The sequence below is a fragment of the Pseudopodoces humilis genome, chromosome 1 (assembly GCF_049639895.1).
Source record: "Pseudopodoces humilis isolate 2021_Gansu_Grassland_sample_001 chromosome 1, ASM4963989v1, whole genome shotgun sequence".
Classification (NCBI taxonomy): Eukaryota; Metazoa; Chordata; class Aves; order Passeriformes; family Paridae; genus Pseudopodoces; species Pseudopodoces humilis.
The window spans coordinates 105179749-105203628 of NC_142200.1; the positions used below are offsets into that span (position 1 = coordinate 105179749).

Below are 23880 nucleotides of genomic sequence, written 5' to 3' on the forward strand. Positions count from 1 at the left end.
ATTTCATTTTACTCATTATGTCTAGAGTACCCAGAAGGTGCAGCCTGAACACAGAACTGCAGGACCTCCTCCTTTACACACAGACAAGGATGTGTTCAAGCCAGGAGAAGAGTTGCTCCTTCCTCCCCAAGCCTTGCCACGCCACCTGTAGGTACAGAGGGGCTGCTTGGGTCAGGACCAGCTCAGTGCCCGCTCTAAGACAGCAATTTTTACAACAGGGCTCAGAATCCAGTTGTTTTCTTTGCATCCTAAAAAGTTTCCCATGCTTCCTCACAGCTGGCTCCTTGCTCTTGCAGGTGAAGTAGCATAGAAAGTGAAGCCACTGGTCCCAGTATGGGCACTGGGAGTCCATGGTACTGGTCATGCCAGGCCAGAAGAATCATAAAGTAGTAAGAAATTTGGTTCTTCATCCAGAAGAAGGCCATCATAGAACAATTTAGGTTGGAAGGGACCTTAAAAGATCATCTAGATCCAACCCCCCTACATGGGCATGGACACCTGTTGACCAGACCAGGTAGCTCAGAGCCCCATCCAACCTGGTATTGAAGACTTCCAGGGATGAGGCATCCACAGGCTTGAGGAGGAACCTGTTCAAGTGCCTTCTCACCCTTACAGTAAAGAATTTCTTCTGTGTACCTGACCTGAGCCTGCTGTGTTTGCAATACCCTTGGGTGAAGGGCAACACTGTATTTTATTAGTTACTGCTTATTATTACGCATTGCTTACCCCAAACTTGCTGTAAAATCAGAAAACACCAAAAGCACGTGGTCAGATTAGACAAAATATTGACCCCCTGCCTTCATGCACTATGTAGCTAGGAAGATGTCCTATTCTATGCAGCATGGTATTCCATGAAGTTAGGAAGCACAACTAACACAGCTTTAAGAGCTTAAACGCATTACAATATTTGCAGTAGATGCATTTTTTAATACCTTTTCCAATGCTTCTCTGTCAGCCAGCTCCTGCACAGCCAGAAGCTTGATACTGTAAGAAAAAAACAGAGAGAAAAAGAGAATTAATCACTCCACTGCAAGCATTACAGAAATCAAAGAAACAGCAGAACTAAAGCTCTCATTTTATCTTCTCTCTTGACAAAAGAAATACAAGAAATGCTCATGATGTAACAAAATAGAGAAAGAGAGACAATGTCACTTTGTTTGCCTTGAATTAGGCATCACAAGCAGATTTTTTGGTTTCCAAATTACAAGCATGTCTGAATTCACCTTACAGAGAAACTGCATCAGTCATTACTTTTGTAATATCCCAAATTAACACCAAAGGAACTTCTGAATGACAAACACAGAAAAATATTCTAGACATTTCCATCAGTTGTAGTCAACTTTGTTCCTCAGTGTCAATGGGTTTCTATGAGTCCCAAAAAGCCATTCCCAAGGATTTACATTAAATATGAGGTGCAGTGATTAAGACAACCCAGCTCAAGAAATTTGAGGGAGACATGAGGGAAATGTGCACCACTGTTTAAAAGTATGGTGGAAAGACAATCCGCAACTATTGTTCTTGTAATGCCCATTGCTAATCAATCCCAAATTTCTTCACCTACTGAATATTTTCTAAGTTTACCTCTAGGGGCTAAATCTTGCACACTGAATTACATTCACTTCAACAAGGTTATGGGAGCCACTCAAGCAGGATTCTAGCCCTGCATTGCAACTCCACAGGCTCACTTTCCTTATCCAGCCCTCAACCCTGTCACTTAATATATTATCCTTGGGCTCCAGAGGATAATTTCCTTTACCCAGGGATACAAAAACATTTGCATGGCAATAGAAGAATCAAATGATGCATATAAATATTGTTTAAATTACTCTCACCACCCTGCACACAGACACAGTAAAAAGTCAGTACAGTTAAAAGCTCATATTCAAGAAGGTGTGAATAGTCAACAAAGAAGTCTGCCAAAGGATATAATAGAAAAAGTTTTATTAACCTTTCAAAACCCCAGAGCAATATTGCATAATTCTTGAGCATCCACTGGAACCTTATATGCTAATTATGTACATCCATCCTGCGACAGCAGCTGGCAAAGCATAGTTCTAGTCCTGTCTTTCTATGGCTTACCACTGCAGGTATTCACAGCCTAATCCCTAAACACCAATGTGCTTCCAATTTAATGGACTTGTAGCTTTTAGTGTCTTCAAGGTATCATAAAAAGCCTATATCCAATGAATTATAAAATAGCCACAGACAATACATTTCTAGTCTGCAGAGACTATTACTACTAAGACAAAGAGGGTGGAGATGGTTCAGAAAACAATGGGATAATCAGGAGAATGAAAAAGGTATTCCATTAAAGCCCAACCACTATGGTGGCAGGGGACATGTGATTTGGTGTTACTGTTTGGTGCACACACACACACTCAGCTGAACTGGAAGGCACTTAGGGAAAGTACAAAACCAATACAAGGTATTTTTAAACATCATTTTCCTTGTAATTCAGCCAGTATACAAAATAAAGATGGGCTGGGCAGCAAGCAAGGAAGGCAGCTCCATTTAAAAAACACTGCAGTGCTATGTCCAACTCAGAAGGAGCCTCAGCTGATGCACTTTGGAGAAAAAGGTCCAATAACCCATGCAGGAATAATGCAGCCACAGTCAAGACCTGTCTCTGAATTTAGGAGTCACCTGTTAATTTTGGATGACTCACCTCTGTTGCAGTGCACTTGAGAAGAACACTGGACAGGGGAGAGGGAGGTAGGCTAACACACACGTGGATGCATTCAGGGTGTTCACAGCCACCGGGGCTGCTGCAAAGGCAGCTTCAAGTCTGTGTGCACGTGGTTTGGGGGTATGCATATTACTTTTGTCATTTTCTTCCTGAAGCTAAGACTTTTTCACTACTTAATCAAATCAGTCAAGGCTGTGGATGCTTCTACCAATTGACTAATTTATTTCTAGAACGTTATTTGTGAGTTATCTGATGCTCAATAGCTGCAGAAGAAAGATGTAGACTGCCCCAAAACCAAGTAACAATTTCATCAAAGATCATCATCTCACTGTAAAAACCTACCTTCCTTCCCATTTACACCTGTGAATTCCCACAAGAACTTTTTCAACTGGTATGTATTTATTTAAAACAAAGTATCCAGTCACACAGAAGCACATAATGAAACAGGAAGCAGGAATCTTTTTACTCCACTTCGTATTATGGAGATGCTGTACACTTGTTCAGAGGTGAAGAACCCATACAAAGGGTTTACATCTTGCAGAGATACTGCATATGCAGGTTCAGAATCGAATCTCAATTCAAAGTTGCTACATCATTTGGAGCAACATTGGTTTGATTCCTGGAGAGAAAAATACTTCCTCTGCTGTTACAAATTAAGAGATCAATGTTTGCCCAGTACTTTACTCTTTTCTCCTCAAGTGACACCTGAAAATACCTCAGGTATTCCTTCTTGGTCAAAAGGAATCTGCAAATGCAAGTTATCAGCCTTTACCCAACCAGCTGTAAGTTCCTTCTTTCCTTAAAGCACCATCACAGATGCTGTCCCTGTTCACTGGATTACAGCCCACTATTTGGAAAATTGCTCTTGATAACCAGTTATTTACTGCTATTTCTTACAGCAGTTCCAAGCAACATTAGTATGTGTTACTTGATGCAATGTCGGCTTGGAAATGCAGCTTCTTTCAAGGCTGCTTCTTTAGTCGTTTGATGCTTCAAAAAGAAAGCAGGCTAATTATTTAGGTGCTACATCAGCAATCTTACAACCACTGAGAGCAGCTCACAACTTCATTTGCTGTTTGTAGCTTTTTTGCTCACCAAGCATTTCAAAGTAGAAGAGAATAAAGTCAGTAACGGGTGAAGGGTGGGGAGGGGAGGAAGTTTCCAATTAAAAAAATCTCAAAAGAAATGCTAACAGAGTTACCAAAAGCCAATGCTGAAGCCCAAGTTCTTGCAGTCTATAACACTTAAGAACTCTGTTTATATATATATCCTTGGCATTATTTTGTTCATCCTCACCTGTGTTGTGCAAACACTAACTCATGAATAAAGTCATAGAAAAATTATATTTCACAAAGAAACCTTATGGTTCCTGGAGAGCCTGCTCTAACCTACCAGGTTTAAAATATACTGGTTAAGAAAGTTGTCATATGAGTAGCTATAATGAAAATTGCTCTGCTTGAATCTGAAATTCTATTAAAAATACTCACTGACTGAATTACTTACATGATCTATCTAAACAAAGCTACTGAAATTAATATCCTGGCACCCCAGGCACACTCAAAATACTTGAAAACACGCAGTGATCAGGATGAAGGACTCTCCTCCAGCACTGAAAATATGCAAACATGATGTGCTGTCAAGGAAACACATGACTCCCTCTTTTTTTGGCCATGGGTGACGCACAGCATTCTCCACTAAGGGAATTCCTTTTGGTTTCCAGAAGATTAGTCACAGTGCTGAGCAAATGCCTATAGCTACATTTGCCTATAGCACATTTCTACGCCTCAGGGTATCATTGCAATCCTTTCCTCAAAGACTTCCCACTCAAAAACAAGTAGCATTGGGTTTCTCTTTCTAATCCCACATACCCAGGAGTAATTTAAGTCTTTTTGGCAGTCTTTTGCAATGCTGCAAACTTGCAGATAGGTCCCTTGCTGGCTGGTGCATTGCTGTTCACCATGAGCCATCATGACGGCGTTTAATTTGCACTGAGCTTCACTTCCCAGCTTGATTTCACATTGCCCACAAAATCCTATCTGCTCTTGCAGTGGGGAATGTTGGGGCTTTCTGAAGAAGTGCTACAGGGTCATCTGCCTGCAAACCAGTGAACCTATGGCTCTGCAGCAAGGCAGATGGGATAGACTGAGACTGCTGCACAAGGCAGATCCCAGATCCATCCATGCAGAATGAACCTCTGGTCTTCACCTAAGGAAGAGAAGCTGCTTCCTCCAAAATCTGCTTGAAGGGTGCTTTTGGGGTAGGAAGGTTTTTATAATTACAGTCAGTTTCTGGACCACCCCTCCACAGAATTAGAACTGCAGCCATTACAGGTCACAGGTCACCTGGCTGCCACTATCAGGGCAGAGCATCAATGGGCACGGTGACCTACATCTGCTGAGCTGAGCACAGTGTGGAGCTCAGGCTTCCATTCTGTGCAGAGCCTGGTAATTATGAACAAAAGGGGAAGAGGAGAAAGTGAGGAAAAGGTGAAGCATTAAATGTGTTTAAACGAACACTTAGCCTCACAACAGTGGCCTAGAAAAGCTCAAATACATACCTTTGCTTGAGGCCTGAGTTTTTCCAAAAGCCTCATGCTTTCTATCAGCCAGTGCATAAGCCTAAAGTTAACAACATTGAGAAATGCCATTTGACTTCTCTGGCTTTTCCGTCACCTTCTTCAGCATACAGCTGCACCAAATCCTGCTTCAGCTAGACTCACGGGCATTATTATAAATAGCCCATGCCAAAACCTCTCAATTCCAAACCATTTCGAGCAACATTAAATAGTTCCTTTCTCCCTTCCTTTTAGTCCACAAACTCTTCCTCTTTGCACTTGAGATAAGATTCCACAAATATATTATGGCCCACAGTGAAGTTTTATGAAACACATATCTAAGAGTAGAGCATGAATGCACGTAACTGAAGTGCTTGCTGACAGACACATGTGCGAGCTAGTTAACAAAAAGAACAGGACAAAACCACTTGGGCCACCAAATTTGTGCACCAAAATTGTATTTGCAAACCTATCCAAACCGGCTTTACTCATTAATCTATTCTGCTCTAAGAGATGTGCATAAAACATGAGAGTTGGACTAAAATGAGAAAAAAGAAAATGCAGCTGAGCTGTGCTAATGGCACCTAGGAGGGAGCACTCCCCATCCCTCACCTTAGCCTCCAGTTCTGCTGCTGAATGGGCAGGCTCATCACCATTCACACCACAGCCCCTGTTTTTCTTTCAGCACTTACCGGATGACAGGGTGAGTAACAGTAAGGATGGGGAAGCCACCCATGCGTGTCTGTGCTCCCTGTGAGGGCTGTGGTGGTCCCTGCTGCCCCAGCTGTCAACAGCCTGAGGTTAAGGGCTGTGATTAACTGTTTTCTAATTGTTTTAAGCATAGCCAGATGCTTAGAGAAATACATGGAGAGCAGGGAAAGGTAACAGCCCAAAAGTGACAAACACAGGAAAACACAAATCTTGTGGCTTAAACAAATGTGGGGGGAGGTGGTGAGGGTGGTGTGTATACAGGGAGTGGGGGTGAGGTTCCTTTGCTGTTTGGCTGTTTGTTTTAAATACAGACCTGCTGCTGGAGTTGTTCCTTGCTGCTAATGCCTAATGGACCCAAGGCTTTTCCTCCTGACTCTGCCCCTGTGATGATTACTTCGCACAAGGGTAGGTGAAAGAACAGCAGGCTCCCACAAACAGCACCGCAGACTATGTTTAACATGGTGAGATGATGGGGGAGCAAGTCTGAGCACCTCGGGGCTGCAAAGGGATCTGTGCCACTCCTTTTTTGGGGCTGCCCACACTGACCAGAGCAATGGGTCACTTAAGTGGGGTGCCTTTACAGTGAAGGAGCAACGTTTAAGACTTTCATCAATGCATGCACTATAAAAAAACATCTTATTTTTGCTAGCATATCCCATTTACAAAGTTGTCTTTCCTCCCCAAGACACTGGTCACTCACACCCCCATAAAAACAAAAGCAGGAGGAAGGAAAAGTGTGCTCAATGACTTTCAGCCTCGTACACTTCCTTCATCTACCCCCGTGAAGTCGGATGAGGAAAAAAAATCCCAGTTTCTCCTTTTCCAATAAAAGCATCTGCATCTTCTCAATTACTCCTTAAATGGAATGAAAAACTGTGTCCACTACCACATTGTAGCGGCTGCTTGAAGAGAGAGTTTCTGAAGTTGGCTGATGGGCTTGGATGGGAATACCATGCCATATTGCTCTGGGACTAACTGCCAGCTAATGACACAACAAAATATGTTGGAAGATTCTCAGGAAAAGAAAAATGCATCTACAGTAAGAAGAAATTATGATAAAATCAGGCAGCTGCATTTCCTACATATTAAATGTATTTGTATCTATCTCTACTAGAGATACACATAAAATAGATCATATGCATGTTACGTATAATTCTTTAAATATTCATATATATATATACACAACTATATACAGGTGAATTTATTTAGGGCTAATTTTTTCTCAGATTCCTCATTGGGATGAAAGCAGATATTCTTCAATGTCTAGTCATTCAATGCTGATTTGCCTGCAGCATGGTCTGAAACCAAAACGCAGATCAAGGCACCACAGCTGGAAAGGGAACCAGGAGTAAATGGAAGGAGCAGAGAAGCTGAAATCCATCAAGCAAATTGGCAATGTAGTGCAGGCCACACAAACACTCCCACCCTGATGTTTGCATTCATGGATCCTATTACATTATGTGAGTGATTGAAGGATTTGTCATGGGGAGAAAGGAAACTGTAATGGAACTAGAAGAGGGAAAGCATGAATTATGGATGGTTACTGCTGAGAGCTGAAGGGGGAGAACAGCAGCATTACCAGGCAGGAGGCAATTGAAATAGTTAATTTCTTTCCTATTTCAGTGATTCCTTGGGTTCAGGGATGCTCTTTACTTGCTATTCTCTGCCCTAAACTTGCAACAAAGCCATCACTTTTCAGGACCTATGAACTTTGCACTGAGGATCTGATTTATGTTCAGCTGATGCTGTGGTTTCAGTGCAGTTGTATCATTGCAAGAACAGAACAATGATTCATAACTTCTGAGTACTATGTATTCCCAATGCACGAGAGAAAAACCAAAAAGGCTGAAAGAACAGCAAACTTTTTCCTAGAATTCTGCAAGGGAATAAAACCGACTCACAATGACCCAAACCACAACCAACTGCAGAAAACATGTGAATGCCCATGTATAATGAGACCTGGAAGCCTGCTTGACCACATCCTTGGAAACACCACCCAACCCATGGTATTTCCAAATGGATGAAATCCATGCTGCTGTGCATACAGACTTTCTCTACATCAGTAAGCAGAGCAGGTCACACTCAGTAAAATTAAGAGGGGAGCTGCACAAAACTTGGAGAATCTCTGTGAGGCTAAAGAAACATCACTCTTATCCATCTACCCAGAAAAGGTGTCACCTGAGCTGTGAGGCAGTGATGCTTTTTCAGGACACTTGTGCAAATTCTGAGGGGTTCTATCATCGAGAGTGGGTTAGGAGCAACAGGGAAGGGTCCTAATTACCTCTTTCTCCACATAGAGATCTTGGGCCTAATTCTTTCCTTTCTTCAGGTAAGGGGGAAGGAGACAGGACATCATTTCTACTTGTATAAAGTGTCTCTGAAGATGCCCTCCAACTTTCACTAGAGGAAGTCACAGAAGGGTCACTTTGGGTGCACGCAAGGCACACGTAAATATTGTCCTTTATTTCACCGTTAGGTTCATAAACCTGCATCTGAGGTACAGAGTACTGAAGACTCAAGCACTGTGCTAACCACACTTTCAGAAACACTTGACTAAGTTAGAAGCCATCCTATGGCCTTTTCTCTTGATATCCTGTTGTTATTCTTCCTGTCCTTCTCCAGTTTGGGCTCTGCAAACTGGTGCAATGCCAAAAGAGTGGCAGCAGTTAGAAAAGTAAAAGTCAGGGAAGATTTCCAAGGTCCTCAGAAGAAATGCTAGTTATTAAGGGCTGGAATACATTGCACTTGATTGAACAGAATCAAAGCTGATTCCTGAGAGGCAAAGGTTAATTGAGCAAATGGCTCAAAAGGATCAAACTGTTCTAATCCCTTATTTGTTGATTTTTTTTTTATTTTTTTTTTTAAATTTTAACAGAGAGTTTAAAATAGACCAAGCAGCTGAAAATATGTCCCAAATTCCCAAATGCATGAGATGAAACCACAAAAGGCCTGGGACTGCCAGGAACATAATGACTACACAATAGTAGCCTAATGAATAAAGAAACAGTAAATCAAATACCTATATTAAATTATACTAAACACAGCAATCTTGTCCACACATAAATACTAACAGAGACCAGGTATGTGCAGTGGCAATGCAGCCAAACTCCCAAAATCATTCAAAACTCAGAGTGACAGTCCAGCAGGCTTTGTCACCACTTCTACCTCTACCTTCACTGATTGCTCCTGTGACAAACACTTTGCTACATGATAATTCAGGCAACAGAAGAGAGCACTACTGCGAGCAGCATGTGTGTGTGTATGTGCCTTATATTTATGCACAAAAAAAAAATCACACCAGTTGTTGCAACTCACTTCTGACAGACAGCAAACCAAAATCAGTTGACTGCATCAAAAAAGGGGGGGAGTAAGATTTCAGTTTAATTCATATAATGATAAAATGTACTTTTCCTTCTCAGTATTTAATTTCTTATTCTATTTAGCTAAGAGCAATAATGTCTTCATCCAAACCAGTTCACCTTAGGCTCAAATGTTTTGAAGTTGGGCAAAATCCTCTGTATAATGTCCACAGTCACAGGATTTTAATTTTTTCAAAAGATGCCTGTTTCCTTATAATTCTGCAGGAAGAGAAAGACTCACAGAGAATGCTGTGTCTGTGGCAACATTGATTTCTTCTGAGTCATTAAAACTGGACATGAACAGCTCATTTAACTTGCACTGAATTATTCAAATGTGTCCAATAAGGGAGGAGACCAACACCGAAAACAAAAATTTAGAAGGTCATAAAAATCAAAGGTGACTTAGAGCTTCCAAATATAGGCATTATGTTATAGTGTATGCCGTCTCTGGCGTTTGGCTCTTTTTCTGGATTTTCTGAATCATTCCCTGCTGGGGTAGAGAGTCCTAGTTCCAGAAACAGCACCTTCTCCCACCCAATCCTGCCCTACTGCAGCAGTGGAAAAACTGAGTAGTCTCTAGTCAGATAAATAGATATGCTTGGGAAAAGGCACACCACCACACTACTCTTCTGCCATGAATTACAAAGCTTCCAGCAAAATCATGAGGCCTTGGGAGGAAAAGTGGTTAATAGGGACTCTACCTTAAAAATACACCTCTATGTCCCTGCAAAATGTGACTTGAGACAGCCTGCTTCCCTTTCTCCTTTAGGTACATGAACCATATGCTATCAAGCTCTTATGTGAAAGCTCATCATGGCCTCTTGTTCAGCCTCAGAAACTGAAGGCAGTATTACTTTGCCATACATGCACAGCCTTGTCTCAGACAAATGAGTTTACACAGTTAAAATCATTACAAAGGGACACAGGAAAAGTCAGTTTGTTTTGCAAAATACTTGCTCAAGAGCAATGCTGCAGCTTTATGGTAGTACAACCACCATCAGCTGGTGACATCTGAGTGCCACTAAGATTTAGCCTGGTGCTGTGCAAAGACTATTGAAGCTTACTGGCTGAATCTGGATACAGAGCTCTGCAGTTTTTTAGAGCACACTCTCAAGAAAGAGACTGACCCTCAAGAGCTGGCTCCTGCTTCAAAGAGGCTGGCGAAGTGCCACAGCCATTGTGCATTTCATATGCGCATCTTTTGCAGAAGACTTCATGCCAAACTGGAATTGTTTAAGTGGTGGAAGACGCTAAACACTGGGCATTAAAACAGAGGAATGTGCACAAAAAATGCTCAAAGACTCTACAAAATTACTGAGGAGAGGCACTGTGACAAGGGAAAAGGAGCACTACAGAAACCAAGAGCAGTGCTTTGGTCAAGTGCACTTTCCTCCATGGCTCTTTCACGAGCAGTTTATGTTGTCTTACAAATTCAAGGACATTTAGACAAAAAGGTTAAAATTAAGTGCATCATTATAACAGGTGGGAAACAAAGCAGAAACTGTACTAGCAGACACCCTGTATGTTTTAAGGACTTCCCATTCTGTGGCCAAAAGCCAGCCCACCCGTATTCCAAAGTGGAGCTTGGGAAGCTGGTGACAAGACCTTGACACCAGTGCTCTGCAAGGGCAAGGGGCAGGCATCCAAAGACGTTTTCAAGATTGACACCTTGTCACCATGAGAGGGGGGGAAAAGTGTGGGTTTAACAAGATAACACTCATGCATTACTACTCCAACTCAAGTCTCCAGTGCAGGCCTAGCCTAACACAACCGAGTCTGCATGTCAACAGAGCGGAGCGTCAGTCAGCACAGCCATCTGCTGCTCCACACACAGGAACGGTGTCGGGACACACCGCCAGCAACCGGGGTGCTGTCTTTACAGCATCTATCCCATATGGTGAAGGAAAGGTCACAATAGGTGAGAATTCCTCAGAACTGTCACTCAGCTGGCCCACTCAAAGGTTACTGAAAAACAGAACAACCCAAACTTTGAATGAATGTGAACATTCATCCTCCTGAAACAGAGGGCAATTGCACAGTCCAAAACAAAAAGTGAAGAAACGGAAAACTGTGAAAAGAAGCGGGCCAGAGGTAGCAAAGGCAGAAAACCCAAGTTCTGTATACCAGTGAAGATGACACTCCTCCATCTTGCATGCACCCAAGCCTTTAAATGTCAGAAAAGCCACAAAAGACATCTCAGCCTTCTGTCAGTCTTCACTACTATTTACAAGTGGTGTTGATGTTAAGCCATAAAGAATTTTGTTTACACTGATGCTACACTCTTAGGTTGCCAGAAAACAAGTGAGCCAACACTGAGGCTGCATCTGCAAGAGCACACAGAAAGCACAAATTAGATAAGAAAACTACCTGTCAAATAAGGGTAAGAAGTCAAAAGCCTTCTTCCAAGAGCTAATTACAACAGTATCCTATCAGCTTCATCTACCACATCACATGATACTGCACTAAAAAAGAGAATTTAGCTATGGGGCATTTGAAGTGACATTTATATAACTTTAACCCAAATAACAGACCAGACGGTCTTTCTATCAGTGCAGTTGTTTTGTACTTCAGTAATGACTTTGAAGTGTGATGAGGGTTATGTGAAGTTTAAGCCTCCAGTTAGCCAAAAGCCATAACCACATATAGCCTTTGCTCTGAGTATCGGAGTAACACAGAAAGGTTTTGATTTAAATCCCCAGTGGATGCATCACATAGCTGTAACTCTAATCTGGGAGCAAATGTAATCCATCCTCAGTTCTTAAAGTCAGAAAAACTGGCTGAGTCGACACTCTCTCAGCCAACAGCTGTCCTCAAACCAGCCTCTGCTCAGTTTGTTGGCAGAGATACACCAAGCAGAAGGGACAGACCACTCAAAAAGAAAGTATAAGCAACGTAAACATGCAGCCAAGCAGACTATGGCCTATTTTCACAGGTTGCTACCATTCACTCTTTCTACCGCATCTCAGAAAATTCCTTGAGATTGTGCATAGCAAAGAGAAGAATCCTCTACCAACCAAATCCTGTGTGCCTGTCTCTAGCAGTACTGCAGAACCACAAACATTGGTCAAAAGAGACCATTTGATGCAGCAGTGTCCTCAGCACGGGGCTATCAGGTCAGCTGTAGTCTTGAAAACCTCTAGAACACTGAGACACCATGACCTTGAGATAACATCTTCCAGTGCTGCACCAGCTTCTGAGCAAGGAAGCTTCTTTTACTGTCTGTTCTGAACATCCCAAAACAACCACCTGCCTGCTTCTACTAAAGCACGGAGTTATTTCACCTGCAGTGCTGGGCTATGGGCTTCCATTTGAGCTTCACAGGGCTTCCCTGGCACAGATGAGTTTCTTTAGGATCTTTTGGATTCAAGGCCTAATGTCTGCTACAGTGGCCATTCCCTCAAATTACACACTGTTATATAGCATAACTATAACATTACTCATCATAAAAGATAATTATCCTGCATGGGAAATATCTACTGCCACAAAAGGTCTTTGTTGACAAAGGAAGAGGCTTATCTGACGAGATACAGGGGTCAAGTAATGTTTTCTTTTCCCCACCCCAGCAGCAGCTTGTGCCAGGTTCTTCAGAGACACACGGTAAGGAAGGCAAAGGGCTTCTCCACTTTCCCTGCTGCTCTCATCTCACATAACAGGATGCCACCACGGTCCATGTAAGTATCTCATTTGGTGGTTCCCAGGCTTTCTGGGCTGCAGCCTGCTGTCAAGATTGGAGCCGCCCTCCACAGCAGATGACATGCTGTTGTGAAATAGTTGGCCACAAGATACACAAAAGGGATGTCTCACCAAGGACGAGACCACAGTCAAATCAGTCATACCTCAGGAATGAGGTAGGTGGAGAGCAACTAATCCTTTATTTGAGCTCCTGCCTAGGTCCTAAACTGTGTGGCATTTTCTGTCATGGGTTTATTAAAGCGCCATGTTAAAAGTTTCCTTGAAGAAAGCACAGCAGAAGGTTTTTCCCCTTGTTCTATAATGTGCTTAGCAAATAACACCGTTGAGTTACTTTACATTCATTTATCACAGCAGCCTCTTTGTTCTAGTAGCTTTTGACTTTGAGATCAGGACAAACTCCATCAGTTAAGGAACTTCATTAAAGTGATCTATTTCTCCTAGAGAAGAGGAAAAATCTTAAGTTTCTGTCATGGAAGTTATCACTCAGAGTTTTAAATTGTGGAACACTTCTATGTGGAATAGCAAGTTTCAAATCAAGAGTGTTATTTGTGTACACACATAGAAGCTTATATTGCCTGCAGTAATTGGCACTGTTACAAAAACAGATCTTTTGGTCAATGTCCACAGAAACACTGTGCCCAGCGGCCTGCCTAGAAAATGCTTCCCTGCAGCAGAGGTCTGTGCACAGGAGCATGACAGCTCACAGTTTCTCCTTGGTCCTAAGGAAAAGCCATGTGCTGTGGAAGCTCAAGAGGAATGCCATCAAAGTGGAGCCCCCTGAAACCTCGGGTGAATGGGCAGAACAAGCAACAAAGCCAGGACAACATGTCATTTCTAGAGCAATTCCTGCAATTTCAAGAGCATGAGTCATGACTTTATGGCAAGCAGAGTCCCTGCATTTGTCAGACTGTTTAAAAAATAAATAAACAAAAGCAAACAAATGAGAATTAGTGTCAATTCCAAGTGCCTGGATTTGATAAGGAATAGTACAGCACAGCTGAGCAAAGCCAGGCAGAGCAGCATCATGCTGAAACACAACAGCACTGCTCAGGCACCCTGCTCCCAAGTGCCAGCACCATGACCACGCTGGCCACATCCACCCTCCTGGGGTGGCCGGATGGCAGGGCTCTGTCTCCCTCAATGGGCAGCAGGATTGGCCAAATGCCAGAGGTGACCACCTGGAAAACCTCACCCAGTGCCCTGTTCCCACCACACAGCAACTCTCCTGCCTGTGTAATTTAAAGTTCATATCTTCATACTCCATTCCCTGTGGACTTCCACATTCTTTACAGAGGCAGCAAGTGGTGATGCCCCAAACAGCCAGGGTGTAGCCTGGCTGTCTCTTGCAGCTGCGGACAACGTGGTGTGAGCAGTCACCACTCCTGCTCAGCAAGCTGTATTCAGCAGCTGTTAGGGTGAAGCCAATTTACTTGGCGGACAAGAAGCTCCCAGATTAACCTGGATCAGCTCTGGCTGCTGAGAGAGTAACAAGCAGCTAGCAGGAGATCTCAGGGACACGTGCTGCTTCTTCAGTGATCAGAACGTGCTTGAAGCCACAGAGAAAGGATGGCTCTCATCCAGCATCGTGTCAGAGATGGAGGTGGGACAGACCCAGAGCAGCTACAGTTCCCAGCCACAGTCTACTCCACTTAGACCACCTCATGTTTCAGTTCATCATTTAGACATTTTGCAGTGCAGGAATGCGTACACGTTATAGCAGGGCTAATTATATAGTGTACAGGGCTCCTACTTCCAACTTAAGGACAGCATTAATGCATTATTCATTACTTCAGCATTTACTCTTCACTATTTGGATCATTCCTCTGATTTTTGTAGTAGCTCACCTTCCTCCTCTCCCCCGGTGCACACCCCCCACCCCACCCCCATTTAGTCAAATAGCTCCTAGCTATAATTTCAATTACAAACTGCAAGTCCTGGTTTTTGGAGGATTAATTATGGAGGTGGAGGCAGAGGAAAAACCTGGTGGATGACAAGTGGTAGTTTAGAAGCACAGGACAGCAACAGGAAGTGTCAGAGTCTTCCCAGTAAGGCCCTGTTAAGCAACAGAAGTCCAAGGCTGTCTCTTTCTCAAAGGGCATCAAATAAATCCCCAAATACTGAACAGCTGCAGCTTAATCTTAAATGACCATATGCTATTTAAAAAATAAGCCAAAATAAACAAAAATTCAAACCAAAAGCAGAACACCTAAGAAATCACAAAGGCTGTGAGGATGGAAAGGGAAGGGCCATTAATTTTATTTTAAGGCTCTTAATAAACACTAATGCCTGAAAACTGTCACAACTGCTGCAGTGCACAGCCATCACACAAGTATGTAGCCAGTTACTATAGAAAGCTGTAGAAATTACTATTACATAAATTGCATCTATGGAGGAATTCTATTTAACCAGCCTGCTAGTATCCACTAAGAAAAAAAGGAAAGATTTAAGGTCTAAAGAAAGGAGCACTTGTCATATCTGCTTTACCAGATACATAATAGTGGACAATAAACACAGTTCTGCTGTGTCAGCCCTGTCACCAAAGGTTTTCCTTTAGAGAGAATACAGGTAAACTTAAAAGCAAAATCCCAAATCCGTCTAATTTTAAAAGACCTTGAGCTTGTTGGGGATTTAAAAAAAATAAATCTTTTTAAAGCTCTTCAAAGAGCCATGGAAAGGAGATTTTGTTAAACACATGATTCTCAGCATCTTCTTATTTGTGCTACACAGTGTGTGTGTAGGGCAAAGATTTAAGGCGCTTTGCCTGTGAGTGGATGCAGCCTGCCACGAGCTGCAGCAGTGTGCATTCCCTGAACTGAAATAACCCTGCACAGGCAGGGATCCAGCCAGACATCTTAGGGGTTACTAGGATTCACACTGAAAGAGGAGAAACACTGACTCTCACTCTCTCTCACCAATAAAAATAAAAATTGCCAAAGGCAGACGTCTACACATGCTTAAATTCAGCTGGGTTGGGATTTCATTGCCACAGGATTGAGTAAGAGGAAGTTCTCTTATCTCCCTTGCTTAAGCAAAAACAGCATGTCTTTTTTGCTTTATAGAGAAAACAGAAAAATAGTATACACACTACATAGCCTCTGTAAGGGGCTGTAAGGGAAAGAAGTTCCTGAAGTTATGCAAGTCCTAGCAGTGTAAGAAAGGTTAATAGCGTTTACTGAACTTTTAATAGGGCATAACTCTGGCACACCTGCACAGCATCAAAAAGGTGATTTAATTCCTTTTCCTGTTTATTGCTCCATGACTGAAGGCTCACAAAGGAAAAGGGGTTTGGAGGCAGAAGCCATTTACCAATTTTGTTTTCCATTCACCTTAGCCAAGCATTCCAGTTTTTTGCAGATGTGCAGCACACATTAAGGGTACTGAAGCCTCCACACACATTAATCACTTCAGTGGGACTGATGTTGGTTTGCAGTCCAGGTGGCCAGGATACCCAGCAATAAGGATCCTGATGAAGGGGAGTCCATAGAACAGCAGCTTGGAAAGCCCAGTCCTTCATCAGGCTGGCTCCTCTCATGCACAATTCCAATCAGACACCTGGAGCTTCCCAAATCTTAATCTGCAGCTGAACTGCCTGTGGTCCCTTAGAGGCTCACCAGCTTCACTAGCTTAAGCAATAAAATACTAAGCAAATGCTAACCCTACTGTGGTGTACACATATAAACCAGTAAGAAAATCACAACTGCTTCCCCAATGCCTGAACACCAATATCCAGGAAAAGACTGGCCATGCCACAGATGATAAAAGAAAGCAGGTACAGCAGCATTCAGTCACTTCACTAAATAAAAAAGCTGAGTGCAAGATGGCAATTTTGGCATCTCAGTAAGGTCACCAACAAAGCAGCACCATCCTTGGGGATAAGCATGAGGAAACTAAAAAGTGAGCCCTAATGGAGCAAAGAGGTAGGATGGGTCTCTGGGTGACACTACAGGTCATAGCCAACCTGTTACACGCCCACAGGATGCTTAGCAAGGCAATGATGACAAGACTGGGTGGTCCCACTTGGACAGTGCCAGATGTACAAATGACCATGTAGTGACACAGAAGGATGAGGGAAGAAGCAGCACCCTTGGGGAAGAAAGGCTACAGAACTGGCAGTCATAGGAGAGCAACTTTTAGGAGAACATCAGAAGGAGATGACAACATACGTAACAGATCTCATGACATAAGCACAGAGAAAAATGCTAAGGACATCTTTCTCAGAAGAGCAGGGTAGAAGAAGGGAGCAGAAAGAAGAATTTTAAATTGCCCTTCTCCTCTTCAGAGAAAAGCACAAATCGTTCAGGCAAAAAAATGACACATTTTAGTAGTCAGTATGGGCAGAAAAAGAGGCTGACCTAACACTGGAACAGATCTTCAGCAGTGATGCTCCTCCCTTCATTTAAAAGGATGGCAGGGTGCTTTTCCCAGAGCTCAGGTCACTACAAAACCTCCCACCAGCTGAAGTTTGCTGACAACAACCAGAAGCAGAAAGAAAACCTGTTCTGATGAGCAAGCAGGGGCAACTTGTGCATGCACAGATACAAAGACAGCGTGCAAAGGGAGTTTGGTTATACCTCATGGCAGAGACAACCTTTTGGTGGGACCAATCTGTCCCCCCTCTCCTGCAGGAGAACATGAATTAGTCAACTTTGCCACAAACCACCTCACAACCAGCTCTGCACTGAAGAAATCCCTCACGAGGCACACCATCTGATTTCCTAAGTCAGCAGAGCCCGCATGCTGGGCTTTTGATTTCCTCTCTGCCCTACCCCCATCCCAGAACACAATAATGCTTCAAAGCCCTCTTTCAAGAAGGGAAATACCCATCATGTCTACAGGATGTCAGAGGTGAAAGGGATGTGGGTTGGCTGGAGGAGGTGGAGCAATGCGTCTCTGACTGCTGTGCACTTTACGTCATACCAAGACCCAAAGCTCACAGCAGCAACCCATGGAATCATAGAAATATTTAGGTTGGAAAAGGCCTGCAAGATCACCAGCTCCAACCATTAACCTGACACCACCAAGTCCACCACTAAACCCTGTTCCGTAGCACCACATCTTCACGTCTTTTAAAGACCTCCAACACCGGCAACTCAACCACTCCCCCTGGCAGCCTATTCCAATACTTGGCAACCCTTTCAGCAAAGAAATTTTTCCTAATATCCCATCTAAGATCATGCATATAATTGTGGGATCTGACTGTGAAGCATCTTAGCCACCTCCCACTTTAGTCCTATCTCCCAGGAGCACAGCCTTTTCTACAAGACATGGCTCTGAGGGATAAAAGCAGAAAGTGTGAGATTACAGATCACAACAGATCCATAAAATTGTCAAGTGTAGCTCTAAATTAATCTTGCTATTTTTTTTTTTAGAAACACCATTTTTTAGTATTTCTAAGAGGCAAAACTTGAAAGTTAGAGCCTGACAATGCAAAGGAGGCGCCAACATCTATGCACCATTGATTTAGGGATCCCAGTCATGCTGGCTGGTGCTCATGGCTATAGAAGTTTCCAGGTTCTCATCATTAGGAGAAACCCTGAAAAAAAACAGCTTCCCTCTCCTTAAATATCTCCTTTAACACTCCAAATACACACATAATAACACTGGAAGGAACAGTGGAGCAAACAGTAGCACAGCCAGATGTACCAGAAGTTCTAACTTCACCTGAGCTCCTGACCTGCTAGAAGGCAGGACAAGGTGATATAACTCAGCTGGAATAAATTTCCTTTACTCCTCTTTCTCTTTGAATGCCTTGAGAGCTGCGCAAAGTCTTCTGGAGCAGCACCCTCAGGTATCAGGTTGGTTGACCTCAAGGCCACCATCTTATAAATGATACAATCCAAATCTCCAACGTCAAATCCCTGCACTGAAAGATGTCCTTGTAAAGACATCTGAATATATCTATTTATTCATTACCTTGTTCTCTCTCTCTCTACTTGTATCTGGGTTTGGGAAAAAAAAAAGAAAAAGCCAGTTCAGTAGAAAGCACAATTCTCCCTGTCCCATTAACCTGCTTTGATTTCCCCAGGCTGCCAGCACACTAAAAGAAACAGCAAACCAGGTATGGATCATCCTCTGAGCGGCTGCAAGCAGAGGGATGGGGGGATGGTGTTTCTTCCTGCTGAAACCCAGCCCCACCACCAGTGCTAAACATTTGTGCTTCTTGTTGGCAGGCCAGCAAGCAGATAAATGGAGCACGGCCACAAGCCAGCCTGGCTAGCCAGGCATCCTCACTAACACACCACAGAGCCAAAGGCTCATCCCACCATCACACCATGCAGCCGCCCTCCGTCTTGGCTCATCGCTAATTCAGGGTTACGTTATTCCCAGGAACCGCCGCTTGTGCTCCCGCGTGGAAAGCCAACAAGGGAACATGCTAGCCTTCCGAAAAACCATACTCTGTGAGAAGGAGGGGATTAGGAGGGAACAATGTCGGAGTGTCTTCAGTGAGCTGGAAGCAATCCCAGCTTCTAGCTGCACAATGACATGCAGGAAGGAGTTTTGAAAGCTTCTCAGTCACAGAGGACCCCTGTGTGCCAGGCTCGGAGACGTCTGGATATAAGAATGGCCTTTACAGCATAAGGATGCAAGAGGACTACTGAGCCCCCTATGCAGACCAGCCCTGGCCAAGCAGGGAATGGTGGCTCAAGCTTAGCTTTTCCTTTCTTGGCATTGGGTGCCAATTGTGTAGCCCAGATCCTTAACCTTATTTAGGTCAGGGACTTCAGCACAAAACAGTCTCAGAAACACCAGACTTGTGTGGGAAAGTCTGCTTCATGCAGGCCCAGAGCGCTCCAAATATTGGAGCTGAAGTGCAAATGTATCTTGGACAGGGATGATGGGAGGAAATCGTGCTCCATGGGATTCACATACTGGTGCAAAATTATGTCTTGTGCAGCTTTTGATATGATTTGCATGTTTGGTAACAAGCTCCAAGGCAAACTCTTAACAAGTTCCAAGTCAAGCAAGCTCTTAACGAACTACATGCAGAGCATGAAACAGGATTGTGTGGATGCTCATGATGTTCCCCATAGGTTCTCTCTGATGCCCTGGCCACCCACTGCCATGCCACACATGCCTCCAGTTTGCCACTGATCTTCTCAAGCTTGAACAGGTGCTAACATCCCAAAACCAGTGGAGAAATGGTGAAGCTGGCCATGCAGACACCCCTAGGGAGAAGGAGCTAGAATATTGAATGCTGAGCCCTCGTGACAATTTTATTGGATTCCATAGTAGACATGAAGCAACATAAAGAGGGCAGCAGTGATTTTTCTCAATGGTGTATACAAACTGCAGGTCTACAAAGTCCATGGAGGAGAAATTATAAAGCTTTTACAATGCTGATCCCACTCCTTTTTGATTATTCTGAGGAAAAAGTAATCATTGCTCCATGGAAAGCATTCCAGATTATTTGAAGAGGTGTGCCTCACACAGACTTTGTTAGCATGACTGACTGCCTCCTAAAGTTGTGCTATAAAAACAACCTATAAAAATAATCAAACCAGTAATTTAATACCTATGGGCAATAACACAGTACTAAAACCTGTCTTGCCATTCATTGCACCCATAAGGCAAAATGCCAGTATGGAAAACAAGACATAAAAACAGGGTGACAGGGAAACATGCAGAAGTGTTTGACTGGATGAGGCATTCAGGAGGATGAAAACCAAGGAATAATCAAGCTGTCCAAAATTTGACCACCAATTCAATGGGAAGAAAAAGGTCTAGACCTGACAGCATTTCCAAGAACATCCCAATTTTGAGGAGTAGACCTGGGAGGTAGAACTTGAGCTAAGCACAGGGAGTAAAAAATGGAAGCAACAATATCTGTGCTTTTTTTGGATAGTGGATTCAAGGTGTTGTATGACCCTTGCTCTTTGATAACATGAAATTGGCCTGCAGCAGCTAAATACACAAGGAAATCCCATCTCCAGAAGAACTGAAGTTTGTAGACCATCATAGTTACATTCCTACTGAAAAACACACTTAGGCGCGAGTAAGGGTGCACATGCACTTCGTGCTGGAGACCCCAAAACATATCACCAAGCACTCTAAAAACTGGGGCACAGGGAACCTTGTGTGGGCAACTCAGGCTTCTCCTACTAATACCAGGGATTAGCCAAATCAAGTTGGCACTGATAACGAACGACACCGCCATGACAAAGCTGATATTCCTCCAGTACTTTCTGTTTTTAAGAGATATTCTTAACAGCGTGCTGTGCTGAAGAGCTGCTAGACAAAGAGATTTTTCTGATATAAATTCATCAGTCTCTCCTCACAGAGCTGACATCTCCAGACACTATCTTCAGGAAGATAAGATGCATATGGAAGAGGAACTGTAAACTGTCAGTGCAGCATGAACCCGCACAGCATAATCAGATAGGAAAAAAATACTGAGCACTCACGCTGCCAAGTGCCTAAGGTACATACAAACTCCTTTAAAACAGCTGCTCTAGGAAGTTAAAAATAATACCATGTCCAACACATCAGGAAGCTAACAAGTAATTTTTCTGCAGAGTTTTTAGTATCTCTGAGGAACAGAAATAGAAAACATAAATACTTTTTTCCTTTAAAGCAATAGTATAAGAGCCTTGTCTAATTGCAAGAATTCCTAACACCCCCCCGACATAAAAGGTGAGGCTGTAGTTTTCAGGCAGCTTCTGCCTGAAACTTGATGTATCTTAAAAGGTACTGATTTTCAAACTGCCTGGCAAGAGGCCTCAGCAGAGAAAGAAATGCTGCAGCACATCTTGGAACAAGAAGATGGCATTAGAATGATTTGGGGGAAGTATCACAGATGATCCAAGCAATCTGAAGTCCTCAGCCTTGTAGGTGAGATGATATTCAGCCCTCATGGTGTGAAGGCAAAGGCTTGATCAAGCAGCATTTGAGATAACTGGAAGTGCTTAAGATATGATAAGACAGAGAGCTAATTGAAACCAGTGAAAAGGCTTTAGATTCAGTAGGGGTGGAAAGAGGATATGGAAGGGGGGGGGGGGGGGAATCATGCTCAGGTTGCAAGAGCAAGCTTCAAAGATAAGGTCAAAGACAGAAGAAAATATATGATGTAATTTCCTTTCAACCTATGGACAGCCAATACACAGATACTTGCCTAGTTTCTTACTTTCAGTTTCTTTTTGCCAAATTTCAGAGCTCAGCTGGGCAATACAGGGCACATCATCCTTGCATACCTCTCCACAAAAAATCTACTACACACACACAGAGAAAAGGAAAAAAAATGGATAGAGAAGCAAGTCAAACCACAGCTAAGTCCAAGTGCTCTCAGTTTAAAATAGAAATGGGAAACACCACATGCTTGGAGGTGGCTTTTGCACAGCTTCCATCCAGCAGCAATGTTTCCAGAACTTTTACAGCCCTGAGTAGATGTTATTCAAATATCTATCTATCTGTATCTATATCCATGAGCTGATGACTGAAACCTTATCTCCTCCTTTAAGCCACGGCTTCCTTTTGTGCAGCGTTGCTTTGCACTAGAGAGCTCAGAAGCAATTAAAACATGATATTGTGGGGTTTTCTTGGTAACCAACGGGTAATCTTCACCAAGAGAACCCTCTTGGGTGTGTCGGGAGTACCTCTGTGTTTCTGCCAGCAATACCAGCCCCCGTGTCCTCACCCAGGCCACACGCTGCTTATTGCTCAGTGCTGTGTTTTCAGGAGAGCAGCCAGCACAGAGGGCAGTGGGCAGCGCTGGCAGCCTCCATTGATTATGAAAGGGGACCGTAAACACAGCTAGAGATAATGGAAAGAGCTGTACAAAGGACTAGCAGGAAGATACAGACAGATAGATAGCCAAAAATTGCACTGTCATTGCTGCCAGAATCATAGGAACACTTGGGCTGGTCAGAATAAAGGTTACAAAGTGTAGCCAGGTACCACTGCGGCATTTTCTTGACAATAACATTTATTTTAGCTCTGAATTCACCGGCAGCTCTGGCGTTTTGTGTATGGGGGCAGAAGCTCTTGCAGACACAGTGTACTTCCTGTCCTATGTATTGTGGTGCTGGTACGTGCCTCACCACCAGCAGCCCCACACATCACAAGAGGGGAACAACTCAAAGATTTCCCTAAGGCAATCCTTATGGAAAGGGACCCCCACCATTGCATCTCGTGGAAGAGCAGTATCTGCCTATGTTAGCTTAAGATGGGATTACCACTGGAAATTTCCTGCCCTAGTAGAAAAGCAGACTGTTTTAAAACAAATCATATGGGTTGTTCCCAGCTAAGACTGCCCTCCCTGACAGGGGTTCACACTACTCCATATTTCTGCCTGCTTAGAAGGAGAAAAAAAAGAGGAGTAAGCTAGTCATTTAACATTCTACAGGCAGTAAGCTTGACAGCAAACCTGTAGAACTTGCCTTGCATGTATGAAAGGAAAACTTGCCTGGCAGTTCATTTTTCAACACCAAATTAAGACCTGCTTTTGACACAACACCCTGCAATTGAGTGGCACTGAAATGGAACCACACTTGGTCTTATTTGTTTAAACAGAATAAATAAAGAAACCAAATATACGGTTTCTAAGTCCACATCCAGCGCGTATCCAACGGCACACGGCTTCCAGTTTGGCAGAAAGGTGGCTACCCTTAACTCCAGCCAAGCCTGAGCAAGAGAGGGGAGGCACTGACCGGCAATTACCTCAAGTGAGCCTGCAGCAAGCCCTGGGCAGCTGAGCGCCTCCGCACCCGCAGGGCTGTGACCGAGCGAGCGGCACGGAAGCGGAGGGGAACAACGGAGCTATAAATACCAAGGAGTCGAAGGATAAGTCTGAAGGCAAAAGCAACAGCCTCTTTATTCCGCCCGCCTCCTGGAGCAGAGGGAATGGTGGTTCTGCAGGACTGGCGTGCAGCAAGCACAAGGGA

At 43.5% G+C, this 23880-nt stretch overlaps 1 protein-coding gene across 1 annotated transcript in view; it reads right to left on the reverse strand.

Annotated features, from left to right (window-relative positions):
- EEPD1 (endonuclease/exonuclease/phosphatase family domain containing 1) overlaps positions 1-23880 on the reverse strand; it is a 61765-nt gene that overhangs the window by 28246 nt on the left and 9639 nt on the right. Inside the window, exon 2 of the mRNA XM_088064164.1 lies at positions 933-984. Coding sequence (XP_087920290.1) covers positions 933-984 — 52 coding nt within the window. The remainder of the gene's footprint in view (positions 1-932; positions 985-23880) is intronic.